Below are 27,418 nucleotides of genomic sequence, written 5' to 3' on the forward strand. Positions count from 1 at the left end.
CAGTTTAAGAGGTTGTGTTTGAGAACATTAGCGTCTAATCGAGGCAAGCTTCGTGTTCCTCGCAGGAGGTTTCAATTAACGTGACTTTAGTTCTGGGTACTGTAGGAACGGGGAGCATTGGCACTCATATTGAAAATGAGACCAGGCCTTGGGCAGAGCACATGTGAAACTAATACCATTAATGTTGGCTCCGTTCCATCGAAATGCTCCAGGAAGCCATGAAGGGACTGACATGGATTGTCTCACTGGGACCGGCTCGTTTTCTACAAACAAAAAACTTCTTCCATCAGACTAATTTGAAAATCCCTGTTTGTAGACCACAGAGCCCAGCCTGATGAATCACTAAGTACGCCCCGAAACATGACATCACAACAGCGGCCGTTACCGCTCTGTCCAACAGTCTCACAGCGGTTTGGAAAATAGTCACGAAATGCATCGTTTGGTTTCACTTATATGGACACTGATTCTTCAGGGGTTTTGGTTTCGCTTGCACGACTTTCATGTTTTTCAACTGGAGGTAACGTTTGTGGCTGCAAAACGGATGTTAGGTTTTAGGCAACAAAACCTCCCAAAAACACCACGGTTGGGCTTAAAGTAACTATGTGCGGTTAGGATTTGGGAAAAAAACATACATTAGGTTTAAAAAAACCCTCCACGAACACGTCACTTCACAACCCCACCCCAACTGGTCTCATGGTTCGGCCCGGTCCATTGCTCATCGTGAAATAGTACCAATTAGACACACATGTTTCCACAGGACTTTCGACCACGGGACCGGCGTTGGAGGACCCGTGTCCCAAAGTGAACCTAACATTTGTTTTGTTGTTGCCATGTTGCATGGTAGAAGGTCCTGTGCTGTTCACCCATCCACACACACAACTAACGCCGGCCTCTCAGTGCCACAGTTTAATTCAATTATACTTCCACTGACTTCAGGTTATGGAGATCAGAAAATTCAATTTACACGGCAATTTCCTCATTCACAGTTTTCCAATGAATTAATCCGATAAATGGGATTAATAGGAATATTCCAAGTCTGATAATTGGACTATTTGGGTGTGTCTTATTAGCACATTTTATTAGGCAGTGATGTTCTGTGTCTTAGCCTCTGGTGGCATCAGAGTCAGACAGAGACCCAACAAAGAGTTTATTAGAAGACATCCCAGTGTCCCCTACACACATGCACACACACACACACACACACACACACACACATGCACACGTACATACACACACACACACCCACACACACACACATGCACACGTACACACACACACACACACACACACACACACACACACACACACATGCACACGTACACACACACACACACACACACACACACACACACACACACACTATGTAGGGAAAGACACAGATATATGCAGAAAAGGCTCAATGAGCATCTAGTATATCATATAATCATAACATGTCAAAGTTGATCAAAAAACATCATCCGTCCATGATCCATTCATTCATCATTCATCCTTCCATTCATTCACCCATCATCCTTCCATTCATTCATCATTCATCCTTCCATTCATTCACCCATCATCATCCATTCATTCATCATTCATCCTTCCATTCATTCGCCCATCCATCATCCATTCACCCATCCATCCATCCATTCACCCATACATCCATTCACCCATACATCCATTCACCCATCCATCCATTCATCCATTCATTCATCTATCCATCAAGATGCCCCTGTCTCCAGCAACACTTTCCTGGTGGACCCTGAGGCCATCTATCATGATCATCAAGATCATCTATCCATCAATTATCTGTAAACTGGATTTGCATTGAAGAAGACTTGAAACTAGAGATTGAAACCATCAACTCCATGTAATCAGACTTCGTTTTGCAACCAGAGGAGTCGCCCCCTGATGACCAGCAGAGAGAAAGCAATTCTTAGGTACTTCAGCATTGGCTTCACTTTTCAGAACTGTTGTTGCCTGGAAGAGAACCCAGGGGAACTCCATCCAGAAGGCCTGGATGAACCCCACCCTTTTTGCTGTGAGGACGTCCTAAACCAACTTCACTCCTGATCAGAACTACGAAATGCTCATTCATTCTGAGGATTTTAACCCTTTCAACGTTTACATAATGTCACTAACATGCAGGGTGGAGACGCTGAAGTGACAACCTGTCCAGACTCCAGAGGTACAAACCTGTTAGCTATTTAATGCTGGGATACGCTCCAGAACCCAGTCACACTATAGATCTTTCTGAAACACACACACACACACACACACACACACACACACACACACACACACACACACACACACATCAGTCTTGTAAAAACATTATTAATTGCAGTGTGGATGCAGCTATCCATCTCCAGCTTGGACCAGACCGGCATAGTGGGGAATTGAATGTGTGTGTGTGTGTGTGTGTGTGTGTGTGTGTGTGTGTGTGTGTGTGTGTGTGTGTGTGTGTGTGTGTGTGTGTGTGTGTGTGTGTGTGTGTGTGTGTGTGTGTGTGCTAACCAGGCTCATCTGTCTCCAGTCTATTGATCCCACTGAGGTTGGTCATTATTACTAGGCTACTGTGGAGTGGAATGCTGAGGAGGTGTGTGTGTGTGTGTGTGTGTGTGTGTGTGTGTGTGTGTGTGTGTGTGTGTGTGTGTGTGTGTGTGTGTGTGTGTGTGTGTGTGTGTGTGTGTACATGTCTGCTTCCCCTCTGCTTGCCAATAAATCTAGAGGCCACATTGGCACTCAGCACTAATGAAGATGGCAGTCTCTCCAGTGTGTGTGTGTGTGTGTGTGTGTGTGTGTGTGTGTGTGTGTGTGTGTGTGTGTGTGTGTGTGTGTTCTTGCTTTCTGACGTTCATGTCTGATTTATTTCTGTGCAGCGACGGCTCCTCCCTACATTAGTGCATGTAAGACGTTGGTGAGTGTGATTGCTGTGATCTCCACTAAACAGAAATAGATCCCAGTTAACCAGCTGTGGACCAACACCTGGACTGGACCGTCCCTCCATCCTGACAGAAGAACATGAGACACATGATCTGTGATTAATCCGGCTCCTCTGCCTCCTGTTAGTGCTCATTTGCAAGAAGAAGACAGACAACCAATCAGGAGTCTCTAACTCACCTGTCAATCACTGCTCTTCAAGCCCTTGTACTCTGATCAAGGCAGATAGCCAGTCTGATCAAATATGAATATTTGATCAGACTATATTTTCGTAATTAACTTTGCCAAGTAAATATGAAGGGCTGTTTTTTGTTAAATTGTCTCTTTTTTTATTAAATGTTAAAGAAAAACTGCCAATACAAGTACATACAAAACAGACGTGGTTTTCTTTATGCACATAAGTTATGTTTCAGCGTAGGTTTGTGATGAGCTTGTTAAACCAATGTGAGGTAGGCCTAAATTCCATGAATGTAATAATAATAATAATGTCATTCAGATTAAAAGATGGGAATTATTCCGTCAAAGAAAAGAATAATGTAATATATTTGTCTACTGCATAGGCCTATTTGTTGAAATGTTTTTTTTTATTATTATTTATATAGTAATAGTAATATTGTATTAATGTTGTAGCTTGGCCATCAGTTGTGTCTGTAATTCTAAATTGTGCTGACGTGTAATTGCTGAGATGTGTGAACACGGCGTCGTCAGACGGGATGAAACAAGCCATCAGTCACCTGCATAAAATAATCTGGGAGTCGAACTGATAGTGAGTTCACTCATATATATATATATATTGTGCAAACCAAATAGAACGTGTGTTCTCTGTGTTGTCTCCGATCCTTCACTCAGTGGTTTTCTATATAAAATGCTCAAGGTCCATCCACAATCTCTGTGTGTAAATATCATGAAAAAAGGCCTGCAGTCAGCTCTTTAGTTGCAGGGCCAGTGACCGTGGCAACCATCAGCTCCAGCTCATGTTTAGGAGGACATCTAGTGGACGGCTGGGGTCCTGCATCCACCACATCACCATAATTATCTGCAGAAGAACTCTGCAAAGATCAGTCAGGAGAGAACTATGTATTCACAGTAATAATTTCAACTGGTCAGCTACTTAACAACATGCAGAAAGACAGAAGAGGTGAATTCAATTACAGAAGTTTGGTTGCTGGGTTTCTTTTTCCTCGCCCGACGCACCTTGTGGCTGATATCATTTCAGATTTTTTGGTAGTTCTTTTTGCCAGCGACCTGCCCATTAAGCCTGGGCAGCGTCCCATTCCTTAATTTTCCATATTGATACTGGGCTGGTCCAATCACATCTAGTGCTAGCGGGGCGATATGCAATCTGGTGGGGCAGGATTCATTTTTGAACCCCATGAAATCATGACTTAAATTGAAATCATCATTAGAACTAGTGTAAAACTAAGAAAGATTCCATTTAAACTTCTCTTTTAATAGTTTTACAAATTTAATTCTGTTGACCCAATGATTCAAACTCAAGTGTAACCTATGAGCCAGTATTACCATGAAACACTTGAGGAGGGAAACGGCTGCCTTTTTGAGATCGATAGAGCAAAATAAACAAGTTCCTTGATGAAAGCAAAGAGACAGACTGATGATGCTGCTGCTGAATTTCTTTCAAGGTACCAGTTCAGCAAAGAAGCTGCTTTGGAGCAAAAAGTGTTATTAAAAACATATTATGTTCCATTAATTGGCCGTATTGCTCCAATAATTCAGCCAACAACGAGTTAGATTCTGGAGGTCAAAGGTCAAGGTGACTGCAACACATCTGTCCATCCCTTACTCAGAAACTCCTTGAATGAATTTCTTCAAAGTCGGCACAAACCTCCACCTGGTCTGGAGTATGAACTAATTCAAAGGTCACTGTGACGTCACAACAGGTTTTTGTCTCTAACGCAAGAATTTATTATGCAAATGGTGACAATTTCACACAAATGTTTAAAAGCATGAGGTGCTAATTCTAGTCAGCTAGCTGGCTAGCAAACAATGTACCGTGTTAAGGAACTAAGAGCAGCTGAAATGGTTGTTACCCCTCTTTTAATGCCTTACTCAGCACTCAAAATGTATTTATTTATTTATTGGTTTGTTTGTTTGTTTGTTTGTTTGTTTATTGATTTTAATTGGCAAGCATCTCCACATTGATTAAACTCTATTTAATATTGGTATAAACTTGGATTTACTAAATAAAGAGCTCTGCTTAATTTTATGTCTTCACTCATTTTAAATCTTGCGAAATTATGATTCGATCTAATGTTAAATGTAATGAATCCGTGTTCAAGCCTCAAGGTGTTATACATCAGAATCAAAGACCACACCTCCTGTGATTTGTTCCTGTAGGTTATTTTGACATGAAACTAAATGATAAGTAGCATCCAGATAAAAACAGGAGTAAACACAGACATGAAGGGGAGAAAAAGGATATCAGCCTTCAGTCTCCCAAGTCAACTTTGTTCGGTCTTTGCTTCTGGTGCTCTCTGCCGTAATGGAGTGTGAATAAATGAGCTCTATGTCTGCACGTCTCTCCCAGTCTCTAGAGGAATCTATAATTCTTTTACAGAATATAATGAATATTTATGAGCCGGACTTCCTTCTCAGATCAGCCAATCAGCTGGCAGCAGGCTCAGCATAAATCAGCAGAAAGCTCGCCTCATGTGTTCGCTGGTGTCAGTAAATGCCACTGAATTATTTACATTTACAGTTTTAGCATTTAGCTGACGTTTTCATCTGGATCAGTTGGACAGTATTAGACTACAGTAGAAGGCGCAAGGGTCAAAGGTCACGTTTTTTTTTTTCCATGAGAAAAGTTTTTTTCCCTCAGTTGGTGTGAACGACGACATCGGAGCCAGAAGAATCCGCTCCTGACGACATCGGACGTCCTGCACGACACGGCCTCCCTGGATTCATCAGGATTTCCCATGAAGGTAATATCCCATTTGAAATTTCTTCCGATGAGGAAGGTGAGCTTGGTGGTGTGGGTGAAGGTCAGGTTAGGATTGATGCTGTAGTCTTCTGTAATGATGAGGACACTGAAGAGGAGGAGGAGGAGGATGAAGACACCGAGGATGAAGACTGGGAGAGCACAGATTCTGACTACGACACCATGTCTGAGGATGAAGATGAAGAAGAGGAAGATGACGATGATGATGGCAACATCAGACCTGTCTCTCCTCTCCCTCCTCCCAGCTTCTGGCAGGAACTGCGCCCCGTGTTGTTTCCTGTTCACCTTCCCCCTGGTCATCCATCCTCCCTCCCTTCGGTGTGAGCCGTCCTGAAGGAGGTCCACCCTCAGTTCCTCAGGAGCCAGAAGAGTCCGCTCCCTCAACCTCAGGCTGCAGCTCGTCCACAAAGAGGAGCAGGGAAGTGTGACGAGGCAAAGGAGCTCCGAGGTTTAAAGTTTTTTTTTTATTAGATGTAACAACCTCTTTGCATCTATGCTCAGAAATTAAGAGACAGAACGTTTGTATGTATTAAGCAAATAAAAATACAGTAACAATGTCCATGGAAATGTGAATGCAATTTGCAATACTGTAAAAAAATCTGACCACCGTTGTTTACACGATGCCAAAGGAACACCTCCTTTTGCAGGTGAGCTTTAGTGTTCTGTTGGACCAGAGAAGCGATTTTGACAAATGCACCATACGAGAGAGGCGATTCATACTTTTTACTCTAACGCACTAATATGAATGATAATGTGGTATGTTGATGATCGAGCACAGTTGAACACATCTAAATAGGCAACATAAGTGAAAACACCAGCCTTGATGGACTTTACATGCAAAACATATGATTACTTTATAAAATATGAGGCATTATAACAAATTAAACTACCAAACTGTTACCATAATAATGTATTGCTCTACCTAGATAATAAAAATGATGATAATAACAATAATACTTATTAACAATAATACCAATACGTAAATGCAGTAGTAATAAATCAATAGTGTACAAAAACATTGACAGGGGTTACTGTACTGCCTAATGAGTACTTTTTCTTTTGATACTTAAACGAATTTCAGGGATTTGAGGTATCCAGATTGTGGCATTGACTTTTATTTCTCAATACTTTTGAACTGTTTTAACTTTTAGCATTTCTTACCTTGCTCCTTTGTGCTCCTCGTCTGTTGACCTGTTTTACATTTTTATTTTTCTCTCTTATTTTTTCATATTGTGTTATCCTCATCATTTACCATTTTGTGTATGAATGTTTTGAAACTCCATTTTCACCATTGCTTTGTACCGATCTTTTATTTAATGTATTTGTTTTTGTACGTTTTATTCAATACATACATATACATTTCATGTTTCATAATTTAAAAAAAACTGCAGGGAGCTAATGAAAAGGCGGGACTTCCCTTAGACCAACCAATAGGTGCATAGGACACTGGATGTGCTTTGAAAGGTTGCTCCCTAGTAAGCGCGTCGTTCCCGGCAATACTGTCCAATGAAATTAATGAAAGATCCGTTAGTCCCGCCCTTATAAAACTCCTGGCCAATAAAAAACATTGTTCTTCCGTATAGCTCCATACGATAGGCTAGAGTGACGGACGTCACATGATGATGAGGCGTTCGATAATGAAGAGGGGTTCTCTCCGACCAATGGGCGTTTAGGACGTAGACGCTGAGCTTATAAATGACAAGGTGACAGTTTGCCCCATCCTACATTCATTGACTACCGCTGTGTGCGAGAGCAGCTAATCCCGGACCCTCCGAAAGCCGAAACAAACCGGTAATATTTGCATTTCTTGGCTCCTACACTTCATATGTACTCACTCTGGTCTGCGTTTTCACTGCATGTCCGTCTCGTATTCACACTTCACCGCGTGACTCGCCATGTAACGCTTGTGAAGCTAGCTGTCATTGCTAACATTCGCTAGCAAGCTAGGTCGGCCATTCAATGACTTGGTCTCTAGGAATGACTTCTGAGCCCATACGCTTGGATTACCTGTGTGACAGGTAATATACCAGTAGTAACGGGAGCAGTGCGGTTCGTCCAGCCGCTGCGGTTGTTGTAACGTCACGCAGGTGCAAGCGACCTGTCATGCACGGAGCGCAGCGCGGCCAGCCTGCGTTGACTAGACCATGAATGTAAAATGTCTGACACTGGGCCCACCGTGCTCTGAGTTATTCCACTGCTACAAGGGCATAGCTGTCGGACACCTAGGATCATGCAGCCCTTGTCATTGCACTGAATTACTGTTAAAGTTTGCGTAACAGGGGGTTCACCCCACCAGCTTTCCAGGCCCAATGTGACTCTCTGTGGCTCATTTTTGACCTTCAAGTCTGCAGACTGGTTAGCTTAGCAGCTTAGCCTAGCTCCGGCGTCGCCCCCTCTTCTAGGAGGACGGTCAACCAAAGACCGATGACAACCATGCGAGCCGATTTACGAACATTAAAGTCGTATAGGTGTTTTCATACACTGCTAATATTTACTGAGTTTCAAATCTTGCCACATAACTTGCAACCAGAAACGTCCTCGAGGTTTTAGCCTCTGAAAAAGCCATTCATTCTGCTGCATGTGTGGCTATTTAAAGGTTTATCTAGTTCATCCTCGTAGTAGTCTATGCAATAGGATTAGCCGTCTGGCTGAGCAGAGGAGAATTGCTGTTCTATCAGCTTGTTGCTGTTCTTGACCTCTGCATACGACAGTGCAACAGATGCGTTTCAGATGGGTACTGACCCCGAGCTGTCAAGCAGGTGACTAAAGAACAAAAACTATGGCGCCGAGCTGAATCCCTGGCTAATGCCCTTAAAAGTCACCTAGTTGTACTTGGGAACTATTCAGTTTTACAATTTGTCTGTCAACACCTGTCTGGAAGGTCTTCATTGCTTCATGTTTGCGCTGTGTATAACTAAGATGTTCCAGGTTTGATTCCTGAAATGGCCTTTTAATTTGAATCTGTTACCTGATGAACTACACGTGACTGTGCATGAGAACAGAATACCAAAGTTAACGCTTCTTTCTCCCTCCAGCTTCCAGCCATGTATGCCTGCGCCAAGTTCGTCACTTCTCCTGCTGTGGTAGGTCACCTGCAATACTATTACTACTACAATAATATTGAGGCATGTACAAGCACTAAGTATCAGCAGTTAATTGTGAAGCTTTTAACTGCAATGCAGATACATCTTGTGAGCGTAGTTCAGTGAGAGATTAAACCAACCTGTGGAACCCAAAATGCATTAGAAGATTAATGGCTGCCTTCGCTTTTCCTTGTCTTCAAGGACACTAGTTGGCAATCATAGCCCATGCTCTTTGGAACAGTCACACAGTTGGTTTCCTTGTCAGCTGATCCTGCAGCATGTCAGGCATCTCGGTCGTGGAGGTGATGTGGGGGACATTGTGTTCAGCAGGACAGGCAGACCGTCACCATAGTGCATGTTCAGTAGTTATTAATGTAACTATTGGTGAGCTAAAGGGATACTGACGTGTTCAGATGTTTCGATCATTCCTGCTCTCTGCTTTTCCATATAGTCTACAATGAGGCCCATTACAATTTAGATTATGGGATAAACGCCATGGTCGAAACAAGAAATGTCTACAGACCGACAACTCACTATTGTATATGAGGCTTCATTGTAACGCTGTACCCTTTTCTAAAACGTGTGAAAACTAATTTTATGTTGCAGCAGTGCTTCTTTCGTCATATTAATCATCAAAATTGATCAAAGTGTAGGATTTATTTTTCTTTGAAGACCTCCAGTACCATTTTGTTTGTTTAATTCTACTATTCATCATTGTTTACATAATCCAGTGCTAAAGCTGTTGTCATGAATGTTTCTGCTTAAATATTATTGATTATATTATATATATTTAATATATTTGACTAGATTAATTTAATTTGGTATATTTTTTTAAATCATAACTCCTACTGAATCATGTTAATGCACTTCCCTCATGTCAGTTGACATCTTGTTATCTCTTGGAAACACAAGTCTGCAGTTGAAAATGTTAAAGCATCTTGGAAGAATTGCACATTTTAAGCCGATTATATACTTTACATTGCAACTGATCCTTTTCCAAAAAAAATACATAAATTAAAGCAGTTCTATTCATGTCGGTTAGCTTCAGTATTTGTAAGTGAAGTGTTCAGATGACTGTTTTGGTCTTTTTGCTTTTGTTCTTGAAATGGACAATGTTTTTAAACACTGTGGAAGTGGTCTAACGTAGTTTTGTCCATCTGTAGCTGCGTGGAGGGTCCAGAGTCCTCGCCCGGCCAGTCTCAGTGTCCCTCTTCAACAGACCTGAAGCCACAGTGGAGCAGCAGGTCAGTCCTTCAGTCCTCCTACACTCATTATCTTTGAATGGCTTGTTCCTTCTTTAAACACACCTGATGAATACTGGTGTACTGCTGCATAGGGACGGCTAATATTGATCAAATCTATTGCAGTGTATCACCCACATGACAATGTTGACATGCATCTGGGTATAGTACTGATTTTGCCGAAGTATAGGTATGGCTACCTCAGTATAAATGTATAGAATTACAATTCATGGGATGATTCAAACTGGATCAAAACATAGATAACGGGAAGATTTCTACAGATTCTGGATGAATATCTTTTTAATTTGTTTTGCACTATACAACAATCTATGACATACGATTATGGTTGTCACCATAGTAGAGTTCTAAATGCTATACTGATGCCCAGGAATATACCAAATACCATTTTCAGTGGGGGGGATGACGACACAAAAATTAAGAGCCAGAACTTTTGAAACATTAGAACAATACAAACCTCAATAACACTTTTTAAAAAGTTATCTGACACGCTTGCTCTATGCAGCTTATGTATTGCAAATGAAGTAAAACACATCATGCTAGACTGCTTGATACAAAGGAACATTTTTCAAACTACTCCAGTTTTTCAAATGAATAACCTCCAGTCTAGCTCGGCCTGCCAGTTTCTTTATTAACTCCTATACTTATAATATTTACAGCTGTGTGGGAGGGGCCTCCCCTCAGTGAGCACATTTCCCCATAGCGATGCACCACGACCGGCTATATTAGGTGGTCTTGGAAAGGCCCGGGTTGAAGGTGGCTTGTGGATCCAAACCTGAGCTGTACAGCACCACTCGCCTTGACCTCCCCCACTTCCTTAGAACTCTCCTAGTTAACATGCTTTGCTGTTTTTGCTTTCATATCTATACAACCATTGAGTTTATGGATATATTTACTTTTGTTTACTGTAGATATTGGCTCTTAATTTAACTCTTAAAGTGCATCATTTGCCTTATTAAACTTTGAAAATGTACAAAATTCAGGGTGAAGTCATGTACATTTTTATACCACAATATATTGCAGGAATAATTTACGGTCTGTTTCTTCTCTCCCAGGCCCTGCTGCCCATCAGCCAGAATGCAGTCCTGACCCGCTCCTTCCAGACCAGCGCCGTCTCCCGGGACATCGACACTGCCGCCAAGTTCATTGGTGCCGGTGCTGCCACAGTGGGCGTGGCTGGCTCAGGAGCCGGGATCGGAACAGTGTTCGGCAGCCTCATCATCGGCTATGCCAGGTAAAGTTCTAACTCGTTAACTAACTCGTCGTTTGGATATAATATAATTTTTAATTAATCAAATCAATGTAGACCTAAACATGAAATCTTTTCCAAACCCTTTCCTGAGATGCGTGCGTGCGTGCGTGCGTGCGCGTGTGTGTGTGTGTGTGTGTGCGCGCCTTCAAGCCATTCAGATCTACCTGAAAATGCTGGCTGTTAAAACTGTCCAATTTTAAAAAACAGTTTACTTTCAAAACTCAGCATTACCTTTTTGATGAGTCTGGTGTTGCAGCCTGGTGCTGCCAGCAGAACTAGAAGTTTATAAACTTTGCTTCCAGTTGAAGAGTCGTGTAAATGTGCACAACGGGCAAAATAACTTAAGTTTACCTTCCATTGTTTTGGTGTGCTCTGGGATAATCATATTTCCGATGCTTACTTCATACGTCAGACTACCACTGATGTTACACATCGCACCCTCTCTGGTTCTGCTAAGCCAGGATGTTTGTGTAAAATGAGACTCCATTGCGGCGTTATGCTCCAAACCAATTTCAATATAAACAGTGTGATTGCGGCATATTGAGGGGTCTTTCTGTGATTATGGCAGAATCTTTCTAGAAACGTGTAATGTGATGTGACTGCAGCATTACTGATATCGTACTGATCTGCTTTAGTTGCAGTAAGGTCCAGCCTAGCATTATGCATGTGTAAATGTATTTTGAGGGATAACCTAGAGTCAAGTCAGTCTCTGAACGCTTCACTGAACTAAACTGAAAACAACCTCTGGTTTTGTTACTAAAACTGGGTTAAAACTTAGCTTTCAAAGAACTTGTGAAGCGGGACTGAAGTTCATATCAAGGTGGTGACGTACATAAGTAGCGTGTTCATAAACTGTCTTACACGAAGTGCATGTATAGAACGAGAGTCTGCCGTTACAGCTGCTCTGCACACCATGCACCAGTTATTGCCCTTATTCCAAAAAAGACATCCCTACTTTACATGGCTATTGAAAATGAATATTCTATTTACATGCAACCCTGTATATAAATGTGTACGTAATAGGGATGCAAATTATCGAGTAATTCATTAATCGATAGTTGTTTCATCTTATCGATCGGTGATCGATTAATTGATAAGCGGCAATTCTTCTGAGAAGCTGAATTTCCCTCTGAATAGGTTCTATCTACTGTATACGTAACATCAAATGCTATCTTCCTTATGATATAAAGAACAATGCAAATCATATTTTGAGTAATTTCATTTTAATGCATCAATTTGGGGAATTTTGAGAACCAAAATATGACATATCGTTTCCTGACCAATTTCTTCCAAACTGCTGGTTCTGATCCAAATGTTGACATTAAATGCGGTTGAGGAGTTTAAGCATTCAAGAAAAGATGAAAACAAAAATGACTAAAACACGGTGCTGAGCCTTTAGACTATTAGTTTATTATGATTATTATTATGATTATTATTATTATTATTATTATTATTAATATAAGTGGGTGACTATTCCTCAGCCTTCCATGGTGTTTTGGTTTCGACTAAAGCCCCGTTCACATACGTCGCCACTCGCCCATCTCTGAGTGACAGCTGTCAAAGAATGTGAATGTGTTCTAGTGGAATGTGGCCAGAAAAGGCGATGCGATGTGGGCGGGGACGGAGAGAAAATAACTTTAACTTCCTGTGATGCGAGTACCAATCATAATGTAGAATGGAGATGATTGACAGTTGACGTCAACAGAGAGTTCCACAGAGAGTTGCCGCTTGAAAGTAGCCGCCGGCGGCAGTGAGTGTTTTTTTGCCAGCGAGTAGAATTCAGCGAGAAAGCGAGTAGCGACGTATGTGAACGGGGCTATACGCGCCGTCAAACTCGCCAGCTGAGGGGGGGTCGGCGCGGGGGACGCCTTGCCAAGGCAACGGGGGAAAACCGAACGTTGATGAGCCAAACCAGCCGCGAGGATTTCCCCTTATGGCGTCTGGCGTCAAGCGCGCCCTCACGTCGATAATCGATTGTTTGCATCCCTAGTACGTAACATTGGTCGTCGTCTTTCCCTATTCTTACCAGCATCATCTGGCCTTTACCTTACCGCCCATGTAAACAACCAGGTTTCATCAATCATGGCTGGAATAACCAGTATTGCTGCTTTGTACATGTAGGGAAGTCCCAAATATGCCGGGACGCATAACATCGTATAATATCACCCAGAGGTGCTCGAGTGAGTTTCATCAAGCTGTATACACTGGATGTAGCAACACACTCATCTGCTGGTTTACCACAGCTGGATGAACCCAAAAAAACTAGTTAGCTGTGATATCAATGGACGGATAAAAAGGATGCTGAAATAACTCCATAATGATGGTGATCAGTAAAAAGTCTGAAGTCATGCTTTCTTAGGTCTGTCTGCAAGACGACAAACTAACAACTTGTTTTCTGAATGGAGTCTGGTTGATGGGTGCTAGGCTATGCTAACATTGTAGCTGCTCCATCAACACTCCAAATAAGGTCATCAAGGCATAAATACACAGAGACCTTGTTGTTTGGACCACAGACAGTCTCTGGTTTCTCCACATAGTCTGGTCTCTGGACTTATGTGAGCTACTATCTAGACCTCTGGGGGACCACAGACACAGGAGACATTTGTTTCCTCCATTTATTCAGTGATGACGGGAGGAGAATCTCTATGCCGGTTAGTCTTTCGTGACATGTCACGTGAATTTCTCGCTCGAGTTGAAAAGGATCCAACTTGCATGATTTCATGTCATAATAATCCTGGCCAGAATAATTGTGATTCACAATAATCATCAAAACATGCTTAAAACTCTTAAAAACCCATGAGTCATTGACTTTGTTTCCAATCCAACCACACAATGTCCTTCCCATTTGGTTACTATTTCAGCTCATCCAGTCTGTGAAATGCAGAGTGATATGTGCTTTCAATGTTTGTATACAAACTTCTCACTCTGACATTTTGGGGAAATTTTGAACATATGACACTCTGTGTCCTCCCAGCAAGACTGTGTGCAGGATGCCCGTCCGTTCTGTTTAGTGGTCTTGAGATGAGTGTTTAATAAGCAGTGTTTGACGGTGCACCTCTGTTTCCCCCCCCCCCCTCCACAGGAACCCCTCCCTGAAGCAGCAGCTCTTCTCCTACGCCATCCTGGGCTTTGCTCTGTCCGAGGCCATGGGTCTCTTCTGTCTGATGGTGGCTTTCCTCATCCTCTTCGCCATGTAAACCTGGAAGCGCACCCACAGCTCCGCTCCCTTCACTTCCCCCTTCCTCCCTGCAACCTCCTTCCTTCACTCTGGAGGGGGATTTCCAGAACGGGAACTCTGAATGAGCTGATAGGCCATTCCAATCGGAAAATATATATATAAACGGAAAGATATTTACATCTGTGGTTAACAAACCTCCAATCCTACATTTTTATGTTCCTATGCTTATTTTTGTTTTTCAAAACTTTTATGTAAGACCTCACTTCGGTTGAACTGTCCAAAATAAATGGTTGGGATAACTAAAACATGGTTGTGTTTTTCATCTTTTTTTGGTAAGGAAATTAAATGTTCCCCTTTGACCCCCTGTACAAATATTTTCAATGTAGACGTTACTGTGGCAACCAGCAGAATATAGTACCCATCTGTAATTAATTTACCCATGCAATATCGTTATTTATATAGTCATTATCTGAATTATTGAGCAGATGGTCAAAATTGGAGAGACTGGGTGAGGAGGGGGGAAACTTGGACATGTGGGTTTAAAGGTGGTAAATTTATGGTAAACACAATGTTCTATGACTATGTTCTATATTAAATATGTATGTCCACTAATGTGACAGGATAAAGATACATTGATTATGCAAAGACGTAAATGGCTATATGCACTATAAAATCCATCCTCTTAAAGCCCCCCAGGTAAATATGTGAATTAAAAAAGGGGATGCATAAATATGATCTGATGAGTCTGGAAGGCTGCCAGGCAGGTACAGATCTTGGGCTAGCAACGTCAATTTTTGTCAGGTTTTTTGCTCCTAATAAGTCGGGATGACCCTGTGGACAACGAAAATGGGGTCAAAAATGACCGGATTTCTCCTTTAACAGTAAAATCTGCATACAAAAATCTAAAATATACATGCTTAGATGTTGAGGTAGAAAATGAATGAGCAGACTTTATTTCCTGAGGAAGCTGAGATCCTTCAACGTGTGCAGCAAGATGTTGGAGATCTTCTACCAGTCTGTTGTTTCCAGCACCATTTTCTTTGCTGCTGTGTGTTGGGGCAGCAGCATCAGAGCCAGCGACACCAACAGACTTGATAAAATCATCAAGAAGGCTGGCTCTGTACTTGGTCTCAGGCTGGAGACTCTTGAATCCGTGGTGGAGAGGAGAACGCTGAATAAACTGTTATCCATCATAGACAATGATCAGCACCCTCTCCATCACACAGTGGTCAAACAGAGGAACACCTTCTCCAACAGGCTGCTCCAGCTCCGCTGTCGAAGGGACGGATACAGGAAATCTTTCCTGCAACGTGCCATCACACTGTACAATAACAGCTAGAACTCTGTTCATTCATAATAATACAGTCCTCAAGCCCCTTAGCCTATTGTATTTATCTGTTCACTGCACCTGATTTTTTCACTTTTCAATTTGCACTTTAATTTACTGCCATTTTTACATTTTATATTGCTCTTTTTATACGTCGTGTCTTTACCTATTGTGTTCTTTATCTTTAGTTACTGTGTTGTCACTGTGTGTAATGCTGCTGCTACACTTTAATTTCCCAGCTTGGGATCAATAAAATCTATCTATCTAAAAAATAAAATCTTCTGAGGGTACCAAACGTTTAGATATTTTATGCTTGAAAGGTTATCTAATCTGCGTACTAAATGGCATACTGCGACTCCCCTTACAGATCATGTCCTGTTGCATGCAGTGTGCATTGAATATGGACGCACTGCATAACATTAGGCACATTGGAGATGAGCCGCACAATGCATGCTGGTCAGATTTGTGTCAGACCTCACGAGATCAAGGTGAAACTGAAATGCCCAGGGCATGATGGGAAACGCCTGATCAAAGCGCTGATTGGCTCCCAGGATTTCCCAACAAATGCCACATTAAGTCGAAAATGCTGATTTTCTTTGGAATGTAAAATTCAACACTAGATTGACGACTGTTAGTCTCAGGTTGAGAAATGAAGGTTTAATATGTTAAACACGTGTCGATGATGATGAATATTTATATAGCACTTATGAGAACCAGCTCTCACATAATTACAAGCTTTACAAGGCAGGTATAAAACGAACAAATGATAGAATACAACGGCAGATAGAGAAACATTTCCACATACGTGTATCTAGAATTACAAGCTATCGGAACATGGCGGACAAACTACAGGTCGCCTATAGATCAGATCTAACAAGATGGGACTATTTCTGTGACTTCCTGTAAATTCTTTGAAGGAAACTGTCTGACTGACCTTTAACCCTCTTGCTCATATATCTAATAAGCAGAGGACTGTGGGTCCGGATAGCCAGAAAAGCATGCTGGGTTTGCAGACTATAAAATGCTACCAGATGTAGTAGGACATCCTGGTATTTTTGGTGTACTGCGTTCAACATGCATTGGAACATACTTAAATCTATGTTGCCGGTCTTTACAGTGAAAAAAGTAAGATGCTCTGGATGTCACATCCTTAGATTGTTTATAAGGAGTTGATGTTGTCATGGTGATGTCAGCCATTGGTTTGTGGACTAGGGTTTTGAAGCCTTGGGTTCAGCATTTTGGCTGTCATCATCTTGGATTTTAGCCATTGAGACTTGGATTTTTGCAGCGAGTGAAGGAAGTGACCATATTTGGACTGCAGAGGAGCGACGGGTGGATCTGATGAACACAAGCGCCAGAGCATCAACCTTACTGGATCTGGATCCATCTGGATTCTGTTGTGAAACTGCTAAAAAAAAAAGTTAGCTTCATAATTCAAGGTCAACTTTACAGCTTTGTGTTGTAGTAATTTTAGTAGCTAATTGGTAGCCCTGTCCTAAAGCATCCCCTGCTTCCTGGTCTGTTTGACTGGATTATGGACCATCATTTAGGCTACTAAATGGACATCATGCTGGATTGAAGAAGACTTGAACCCAGACATTGAAACCATAATTTGTTAATTATTATTATTATTTGGCTGGTAAGTCGCCCCCTGATGACCAGCCGTTGGTTTTACTTTTCAGAACCACAATTAATTTTGGTCGTTCATTGCCAAAAAAACTTTAAAAATAACTGTTTTAGGTCTTAACAAACACAACTCACAGTGATAAAAGATCAAGTCGATCTTCTGATTGGTCTTCCGTTCCTGAGTGAAACAGGATCAGCAGGCTGGACATAATGTTGGGAGGAATTTGATTTGATGGTTAAAAAGATTCGCTCACAACCTTCTCAATGTCTGTGAGCTGCTAAAATTGGCAGATCAATGATCATAATTATGTCATGATGTTATTGGTTGGTACTAAGCATGAGTCATATAATGTTTTCCAGGAAGAAAGAAATATTCGATTTCGGGATAGAAATAAGAAGAGATTGTTTTGTATTTATTTCGGTATTACTATTTGATTTAGTTTTGCTAATGTCACATAACAACAACGTCTTACTTTGAAATTCCCACCGGATGTCCCGTCAGCTTAACTGGCGAGAAATCAGATCCTGAAGTTGCCTTCTGTGAACAGAGTGATGCGGATGTGGTCGGTTCAGATATACGTTTTCTAAAACCATATCACTTTTCAACGATAACAACCGGACCGTGGACGGCTCCCTAAGACCCGGGCGGCTGGACGAGATCATTTTCCCGACGACTTCGTACTTTTTCGGAGGCCTGGGGGGAAACAGATAACGTTAAGCTAACGATAAGTAGCCACCATGTCGTGGGAAGAAATGCCTTGTTTTCTGGCCTCGCCTCGGTGCTCGCCTCTGCCCTGCTCGGCTGCTCTCTGATCCCCTGGACAGCAACACAAACAGAGGTAACTTCGCACTCCGCTGCCAGATGCAGCTAACCGTTAGCATTATAAATTAGTCAGCGCCGACGGTTTTACTGTAGCTTGTTAGCTCGCGAGCCATGGCGGACAGCTTCGGAGAGCAGTCCAGCGGCGGTGCCCTTGGCTTAGGCGTTACCGGACAGGGGAGCGGAGCTTCGCTGCTGCCGACTTTGGCCAACTCCTTACCGGTGGGACACTCGGCAGCCAGCGGTGCTGCCTCCAGCGCGAACCCGGCCTCCCCTCCTCCCGTCCCGGCCGTGCAGAGTGGCCTAAGCGCTCTGGTGGCACCCTTGTCCGCTGTCACTGCTACCGCAGCCGGGTTTGGAAACACATTCTCCCCCGGCTCCTCGTCACCGGTGGTGGCTATATCTCCCAGCCTCCACGCCTCCATGCCTCTCCCCGGTGTTGGGCTCGGCGGGGTGGCAGGAGCGGATCTTCTGTCCCATATCCACGCCACCTCCTGGGACCCGACCCTCAGCACGGACTGGGACAACGAGAAGGCTTCTCAGCAGTGCATCCTGAGGATAAAGAGGTAGGCCGACTCAAAACACACGCTCTCAAAGCCACAGGTCAGGTCATTTAAGACCTAAATCTCAGTGTGGTGCGTGGAATTCGAAAGTGAAAGTTTGTCATGAAGTTTGTGTCGTCTGTGTGTCGTCTGAACACTGATGGGGGATTCCAACAGACGTCACCCTTTTTTGTAATTTCGACACTAGCATACCTGCACATAATTGTGAAAGATGTGAAGATCACCAGTTTAGTCTGCTTGAACAATGTAAAACACATTGTATTTATTGTCTGTTAGTTGCCATGTGGTTTCCTCACACGTCACTCATCATTAAAGGGTCAGTTCACCCCAAATTCCTTCTGAGTGGAATTCATCTTTTCAAAAGTAACCACTGAAAACTCGCCAACAGCCGAGACAGCGGGATCCACTCTCAGCCTGAAATATTTCACTAGCATCTCCTCCGCCATGGTATTTAAATTAAAAAGAATAATAACGGTGGTTACCTTCTCTATGCTCTTTCTTGTCAACGCAGCTGGTTGCTAGGCGATTTTTTTCATCTAGGATCATGTTTATAGGATTATATGGATATTAGAGTTGGGCGGTATCCAAATTTTGATACCGTCAAACCTCCTCCCTATTTTACCCCAGTATACGGCATTACCGTGACTAATTAAAAATGATGATGTAAGGCTCAGACGACGTCACTAAACTCATTAGAGTTTAGCTTCTCTGCCCGACCCGAACCCGGCCCGAACCACGGGCCGTGTCGGGACGACATTTCCCATCACTACCCTCGGGCTGGGCCTTTAAACAAGCGTTTGTGTTCGTTCGTTCGTTCTTTTTTTTTTTTTTTTCTATCATTGCATTTATGCCTAGCCTTCTCCCCTTATCTGAGGAGAAGGCTAGGCATAAACATTAAATATTATTGGTTATATGTTTAGCAGAGTAGGTCTACGTAAGAAATGTGTACAAAGTTACACAAAGTTTAAAAAAAAAAAAAAAAAAAGACGCTACACATAGTGCGCACGCATCATTCATAACGGTTCCGCTCTGTGCAGCTAAATCAAAGAATAAATAAGTTACGCTAAAGTGCAACATGGAACTTGGAGACATAAAGGATAAATTAAAAACAGGACAATTAACGTTGAGCAAGTCATCAGGAAAGTCCGAGGTACGGGATCATTTCAAGTGACTAGTAGGAGGAGGCGATAACATACGTGTCGGCTTTGTCCAGTCATATCCTAATCGCGGCACTAATATAGCCTATACAATGATTTGTATATTTTTGTGACTGAGTAGCCTAGTGCAGCCGCACCCCCACTTCCCACGGATATGCATGTAGGGTCGGGCTTGATATTCTGGGCCCGAACTAAGCTCTACTTCTCATTAGGTCGGAACCCGAAATACTGGCAAACTGCAGAAGTCGTGTTCTTCTTTGAGACCAGGTCACTCGGTGCGCGACTCGCCATCTTCTCTCTCTCTCTCTCTCTCTCTCTCTCTCTCTCTCTCTCTCTCTCTCTCTCTCTCTCTCCCCTATATAAGTGCATTGCATTTTTTTAATGACGGTATTGAAACTGATACCGTTGCTATTTTTAAGACCCGTGGTATACCGTATTACCGCCCAAGCCTAATGGATATAGGATTTTTGTTTATATGATTTTGTGAACTCTACCTTGTTTTGTTTTCTTTATTTAGCTCATTATTACTTGACACTTTGGCAATATTGCCCTTGTTACATTCGTGCCAATAAAGCATATCAAATTGAATCATCTCTGTTGACTGTATGTAAGGTTTTCTCTGTCTCTGCCGTAACTTTGTCCTTCTAGGGACCTCACCTGTCTCCATCTCTGTTTCTCTGCAGGGATATCATGTCCATCTACAAGGAGCCTCCACCAGGCATGTTTGTGGTCCCTGATCCGCAAGACATGACCAAGGTAAAAAGCCATGTGCCCCGTCTCATTTCAACTGACCCATATCTGGATAACATCTAGATGCACTGAGCCAGATACAGACGTCTCTGCTGACCAGATCTGACTGGAATTAACACTTTCTTTTCCTACATTTAAATCTATCTTTCGGCATCACGCCTGTGTGCATTGTGTATTTTTCATCAATTTGAAGCACTTAAATTAAGAGTTTAGAACTGTAAAAATGTTTTGCTCTAGTAAAAAATGTATTCTTAAATTCACCGGTTTTATAGATATGTTAAAAAGGTTCAAATGTCACATCCATAAAGCATCCGTGTTTCAAGACGGGTAGGGCGAGCTGCCTGTAAATACATTTTTCATTTATGAACTCTTGACACGCGGCACTAACCTGACTCTCGCCAGATGATTTTCGTTCCGCCTAGCTCCACTCATCCATCTGGGATCGCTCCATTGGAGAGGTGTTTCAGAGGCCTTGGGCCTTATCAAAAATCCTTGCATATGATTGGATAAGACACTTGTCCGTCATCTTTATTGACGTGCTACGTCAACCACTCACATCGAAGCCAGCCCGTGACGCTGATGAGAGCTACGCAGGGAAAATCAAAACAGAACAGCATGAAATAGCAGCATCAATGTTGACGTTTGCTTCCTCGATGCGAGCCGCCATTGTCTGAATCAAAACAGTCTTGCAGTCGCTTCTCCGCTACGTCACATCTATGAAACTCCCGCCCTGCGTCCTGATTGGCTCATCCATAAAATCTGGTGCCGAAATCACTCCCAACGGAAGCGATCCCAGATGGATGTGAGTGGAGCTAGGCGGAACAAAATTCATCTGGCGAGAGTCAGGTTAACGCGGCACAAGAGAGGAGCGAACTTCAGGTGTCCCAGAGGAAAAGTCTTTTGTGGGTGACGCCTCCTAATATGATCGGCAATGCAGTGCCTTTTCTAAAAAGCAGCCCAGCCTATCCTTCTGTAATTACGAACAATGGACCATTTTCAAATCTGCCATTTATACAAATAATATTGCCAAACCCTATTCACAAATAAAAATGATGAGAGCGAATTTATGCATAAATGAATGTTCCGACCATTTAATACGGCCTTTTCCACATCAACTTCTATCATCTGGAATATCAAGATGATAAATCACAATTTGTTTTATGATTCTAATTGAAAACATGTTAAATACATTTTCATGCCCAAATAGCTGCATTTAGGCTGAGTTCATCAACCTTATCAACATGTGTGTGATAAATTGGCTCGTTGTTGTTGTTGTTACTGTGATAACGGTCTTTGTTAGCTTAGCATTTTGACTAGCATTAGCCAACACTCAGCCACTGGCTGGGCCTGAAACTTCTCACCAACATGATATTTAGTCACCACAACACTGACATTTATTAGTACGGCCCACACCTTAGTATGAAACCAGTATTCATAAATTGCAGACTATTAATGTGGAAATATCACAGTATGAAGTACAGCGCCACAATAACAGACGGGAAGGAAATCACCTGATTCGTCCACATCATGAACAACAGTGTTGCCCTGGTGACTGCCTTACAGGCTGCAGGTTGCAGAGACGATGTGTTTTAACTCTCAGGTCTAGCGCCAATAAAACCACTGATCTGTTAGCAGTAAACCATAAGACATCACGTGAGCGTGCTTGTAAGTGTGCAGGTTGGTTAGTGGTTTCCACCATGTGTCACATTTTAACACAGGGTTTTTGTGTCATCTAGAGTCCAAACCAGACTAGAAACCGATGTTAGTAAATAACAAAAAAAAGGAGGTTTTTGGCTCATGGAATCTCTGATACTTAGTTTTCTTCTCATTTGTATTTGGACATCTGATGTGGACGTTACCAGTTATTTCCAAGGTCACATTCTCTGCTCCATGGCCTGTTCGCCTACGCCATCAGTCTCTTTCTTTGTACACCTCTCATGATCACGCCCCCAGGCTTTGAAGCCAATTTCACATAGTGGAGTGGAAGCGGTGAAATTACAATTTCCAGGTCCGTCATGTGATGCCATTGGGCCGAAATAGACTTTTCCCTAGACTTACATTTAGAAAGAGACGTTTTTAACTTGGTTGATAAGCTTTTGAGGTAAATCAACCTGGCACGAACCTGGAATAGCCATTATTTAAATCAGGTCTAGAAGTTGTGAAATAGCTGAATCCGGAGTGGGGTTGACCCTGAGACCCACATTAAGCATCATTCTACATGTTTTTTTGTTCTTCCTGTAGATCCATGCCCTGATCACAGGGCCGTTCGACACACCGTACGAGGGCGGCTTCTTCCTCTTCCTGTTCCGCTGCCCCCCCGACTACCCCATCCACCCACCGCGGGTCAAGCTCATCACCACAGGGCACAACACGGTCCGCTTCAACCCCAACTTTTACCGCAACGGCAAGGTCTGCCTCAGCATCCTGGGGTGAGTCAACAACCATCGCTTGTGTTTGTCCCCACGGCAACCCGTTCAGGGTGGTTGGTGACGGTGAGTGTTGGGTGGTGTGTTAACTCACTATCAACTACTGTGTGTAGGACATGGACAGGTCCAGCATGGAGCCCGGCCCAGAGCATCTCCTCTGTCTTCATCTCCATCCAGTCTCTGATGACGGAGAACCCCTATCACAATGAACCTGGCTTTGAACAGGTACTCTCTCTGTCCGCCTCTGTCTGTGTAATTGTTCAGCTATCTTTGTGAGGACCGGTTTGAGTTTTACGGGGAATCCAAACTGAAAGCAACGTGCGAATCCACACACACTTGATCTTCCTGAAATGTCTGTCTGCTGCACTTTCTGATGAGCTGATTGACAGCATTATGTCCTCACAAAGATGGAAGTACAAGGTTGTGTGTGTGTTGGTAAACCCCAACTCAACACTTTTCTCTGACTATAAAAAGCTGGAAAGGCTGTATGACTTGGCTTTCCATCTACTAAGAGGTGCTTTTCTTTTATCAATCTTTCTAAACGGCAGCTTCATCTTTTGTATAAGAAACAGAAAATCGGTAACGCTCTTCATATTGTGATGAAACTGGTGATTTACACTCCTAACACTGCCGTTCACACACTCTGCAGTTTGCAAACGAATGCAGAAAAAGACATTCATGGACATTCTGCTGGCACTTTCAATTCCTCCTTACATCACAGTGACCTCCAGCCTCCCCCATTGCAGTCAGTGGTCCTGCACTGCGACATGATGGTGGGATTGTTTCAGGGGGGAAATGATTTTGGCCAAGATGGATCCAATCTGATTGCTTGAATATCACAGTGTGGACAGTCTGTCTTAAAGATCTACTATGAGAAACAGATCGTGTGTGGCTGCAGCCTGGATGTCATACATTGTTTGCATTTATATGTGACATTAAATTGAGATGAATCCAGTTTAATAGTGTTAGTAATGAACTGGTGGTATATATATATGAGCTTGGTATAGCTGTCAGGTCTTTGTGTGTGTTTTTTAATGCACTGATAATAAAGTTTCTATATAAGGTTATGGTCTATGTGTTTCAGGAGCGCCACCCAGGGGACAGTAAGAACTACAATGAGTGTATCCGCCATGAAACCATGAGGGTGGCTGTGTGCGACATGCTGGAGGGGAAAGTCCCTTGTCCTGAAGCTCTGTGGTGAGACCCGGCGTCATCTACAAACCAACTAATCGTCACTTCCCTTCCCTTTTCCATCTCCTGTCCTGTCCTGCTCACCTCCTCTTCATCCTCTTCTTCCTGCTCATCAGCTGCTTGGCGTTGTGTGTATTTGTGTGTGTTTTTAGGAGCGTGATGGAAAAGTCCTTCCTGGAATACTATGATTTCTACGAGGGAGTCTGCAAAGAGAGACTGCATCTACAGGGACAGAACATGCAGGTGGCTATATTTCTTATTGTTGGCTTTCCATTCATTTGTACCTATATTTTCACTTCCATTGAGGCTCGGGTGCTATCAGCGTATACCAGGGTTTATAGAAATCCTGACAGCATGATTTCCAATACCATGATACGGGCGTCTAAGCTCAGAAAAATGGCATGTGTTTTAAGCATCAAAAGATGGTTATCTTGTGAGCAATTAAACATAAACATTTCTGTATGCAGAGCATACACTGCAGTACAGAGAGTGAGTTATATATGACTTCCTGGTGGAAACGGATAGACGTCACCTCATCAGGTCAAACATGCTCTGTTTCTGAGGGACATACAGGCCCAGCCGTGGCTCACCTCTCTGTCCGTGTATCCGTCCCTCCACCCAGGACCCGTTTGGCGAGAAGCGTGGCCGTTTCGACTACCAGGGCCTGCTGGCTCGCCTCAGCGCCACCCACCGGCGAATACGCGAGAAGAGCTTGGCGGAGGACAACCACAACGACGACTCGGACTCAGACACCAGTTCCTCAGGGACGGACCCCGACAGCCAGGGCAGCTCCCAGCCCTGACTCCCTGGACGGTGCTGGACTCCAAGTCAGGCCAAAGACCAAAGGGACCTTTTTTTTTTTCTTTTCTTTTTTTTTTATGTGTTTGCTGCGGAGGAGCAAAATCACAGGAGTCCAGCAGGTCCAGGGTCAGAATCAAGCTGGATTTTTCAGTGGGTGAAGAATTCGTAGCGCTCTCTTGGCGAGGACAAAATGAACACCTGGTAAATCTTGCGTGGACGGTGTATGTGTGCTACTTGTGTAGCTAACCGGCCGGCATCATGATGTCCTGTTTGAATCTTAAACAAATGCCCGACAGACGTCGAGACGGACCACCCGGTGGCGCTGGTCGTGGTTATAAAGGGTTAGTTTCGTGGCTCAAACCTGTGAATGCAGTTTGTTCCACTTTGACCCAACAGACTTCCAGTCAGTTTTTTATACTCCTTACTGTGGTCTGTCTGATGGGGATCAACAAGGTGAAGGCCTGGAGTTCACTTGGAGATTTGGGCCAGCAAAGGGACTTTACTGGGACGGTCAGTGGAGGGGGATGGTGTTCGTCAAGGTAGCCCCGCCTGAGTAGCGAGGCTCATCTCCTTCCTGGCAGGGCGAAGCCACGCCGCAGCACTTTTCAGACCCCAAGTGGATAAAACATCAGCAGCTGACTGTCTGAACACAATGATTCCTGTGTGTTATAAAAAAAAAAAAAAAAGAAAAAAAAAAAAAAAGGGCAAAGTTCTGCTTAGCTTTCAGTTCTATTAGCGCTGTTGGATCGAGAGTAAATCTGTTAACCAGATACAAATCTGCTGGAGAAATCACTTATCATTGACAACCACACTTTCTACCCTCTTTGTTGGTGCCGTTCTCTCTCATTGCTGTGCTGAAACTAATTTGCAGTGTGTCAGGGTGCGTTGTTTCTTCGGTGCCCTGCTGTTCTCCGGGTCACCGGCTCTTGTGATGAACCCGCCGCCGTATAAAGCGGACCATCCCGTGCTTTCGCTGAGAGGAAACCGAGACAGAAGCAACTTTCCGTGTGTTCACATTGTAAGTGACTCAACCAAAGGCTTTGGCTGCATCTGTCCACACGGAAACACAGAAGGCTAATCACGTTTGCTGTTGCTTTCTATTGAATTGAATACTTTGAGAATTTGCTAATTAAGTAGCTTTAATTGAATAGAAATCTTAACCCCAATAATTGGTAGGCCAAAAATCTGGAAATCAGTCAGAATCTTAGGACTTCTGCTTCCCTCCACTCCATTCAATGTTGCTTTTTTTTTTTATAGTTTTTGGTTTGATGCCAAAAATGAGTTCTGTGGTTAAGAAAAGCTTAAGAGATGTTCATGTCTTTCTACGACATAAAATATGTTTGTAACGCGTCTAAATGATGCGACTAAACGTCACCACTAGGACACTAGTCTGCCTTGAGTTGCCTCTGAGTTCCTTAGCTTTTTACTTCAGCTGATTGCATTCATGCTTCATTAAAAAAAAAGAATCATAACAGCAGTGTCTTTCTGAACAAAACATGTACGTATCGTGAATTAATATGGTTAGATTTTCTGCAATAATCCAATGAAAAGCACCAATTTGCTTTTAGTTGAGGGAACCGGGGCGGTGCTAACTTCTAGAAGCCGTCATCCCTGCAGCACTCTTATTCATTTGGCATTTTAGTTGCATTATGTTCACCACTAGATGTCAGACTTGACACAGATTTGGGTTTGTTATGGATTCATGTCACTAGGGGAACTAATGAAGGACTCAGATTAGCCAGCCCTTTTTCAGCTAACAGTAGTTTCGTCCAAAATGGAATGAATGGACTTGTCGGTACTTTTATTTACAGTGAGAAGACAGAGGAGCTGGTTTGTAGGGCTTTGAATGGAGAAAACACCCCAAAAAGATTGTTTTCATCTTGATCCAATACTCCCATGCCTTATGTAGGTTCAACGTGTTATTGGTTGTTATTGGTTAATTATTCCAGCTGTAAAAAGATCCACTTCCAGCACCGACTGGTAGTTCATCCTGTGAGTTGCACACATGATGTGGCTGTGTTCCAGATGGTCAGGTGTACACGGAGGGGGTGTTATTTCTGAAAAACATGTACGGCAGTCAACGGATGACAGGATTTTTTTGATTCCC

The 27,418-nt window shown here is 43.0% G+C and overlaps 2 protein-coding genes across 2 annotated transcripts; both read left to right on the top strand.

Annotated features, from left to right (window-relative positions):
• The first annotated feature begins 7,562 nt into the window (after nt 1-7,562).
• Nucleotides 7,563-14,957, top strand: atp5mc1 (ATP synthase membrane subunit c locus 1). The gene is made up of 5 exons (XM_084036991.1): nt 7,563-7,669; nt 8,914-8,961; nt 10,125-10,205; nt 11,276-11,454; nt 14,555-14,957. Exons 2-5 carry the CDS (start codon nt 8,923-8,925, stop codon nt 14,667-14,669), a joined length of 414 nt encoding a protein of 137 aa, XP_083893117.1. The 5' UTR covers nt 7,563-7,669; nt 8,914-8,922; the 3' UTR covers nt 14,670-14,957.
• Nucleotides 14,958-18,120: 3,163 nt separating this feature from the next.
• ube2z (ubiquitin-conjugating enzyme E2Z) lies at nt 18,121-26,777 on the top strand. The gene is made up of 7 exons (XM_084037569.1): nt 18,121-18,989; nt 20,827-20,899; nt 23,135-23,322; nt 23,433-23,544; nt 24,404-24,516; nt 24,663-24,753; nt 25,133-26,777. Exons 1-7 carry the CDS (start codon nt 18,538-18,540, stop codon nt 25,310-25,312), a joined length of 1,209 nt encoding a protein of 402 aa, XP_083893695.1. The 5' UTR covers nt 18,121-18,537; the 3' UTR covers nt 25,313-26,777.
• The last annotated feature ends 641 nt before the right edge of the window (nt 26,778-27,418 follow it).

The sequence above is a fragment of the Eutrigla gurnardus genome (assembly GCF_963514095.1).
Source record: "Eutrigla gurnardus genome assembly, chromosome: 20".
NCBI lineage: Eukaryota > Metazoa > Chordata > Actinopteri > Perciformes > Triglidae > Eutrigla > Eutrigla gurnardus.

Coding starts and splice junctions, on each gene's coding strand:
- atp5mc1 (XM_084036991.1), top strand. CDS start 8,923: ATGTATGCCTGCGCCAAGTTCGTCACTTCTCCTGCTGTG. Junction 10,206..11,275: donor AAGCCACAGTGGAGCAGCAG/GTCAGTCCTTCA, acceptor CTTCTCTCCCAG/GCCCTGCTGCCCATCAGCCA. Junction 11,455..14,554: donor CTCATCATCGGCTATGCCAG/GTAAAGTTCTAA, acceptor CCCCCTCCACAG/GAACCCCTCCCTGAAGCAGC.
- ube2z (XM_084037569.1), top strand. CDS start 18,538: ATGGCGGACAGCTTCGGAGAGCAGTCCAGCGGCGGTGCCCTTGGCTTA. Junction 18,990..20,826: donor TGCATCCTGAGGATAAAGAG/GTAGGCCGACTC, acceptor GTTTCTCTGCAG/GGATATCATGTCCATCTACA. Junction 23,323..23,432: donor GTCTGCCTCAGCATCCTGGG/GTGAGTCAACAA, acceptor TACTGTGTGTAG/GACATGGACAGGTCCAGCAT.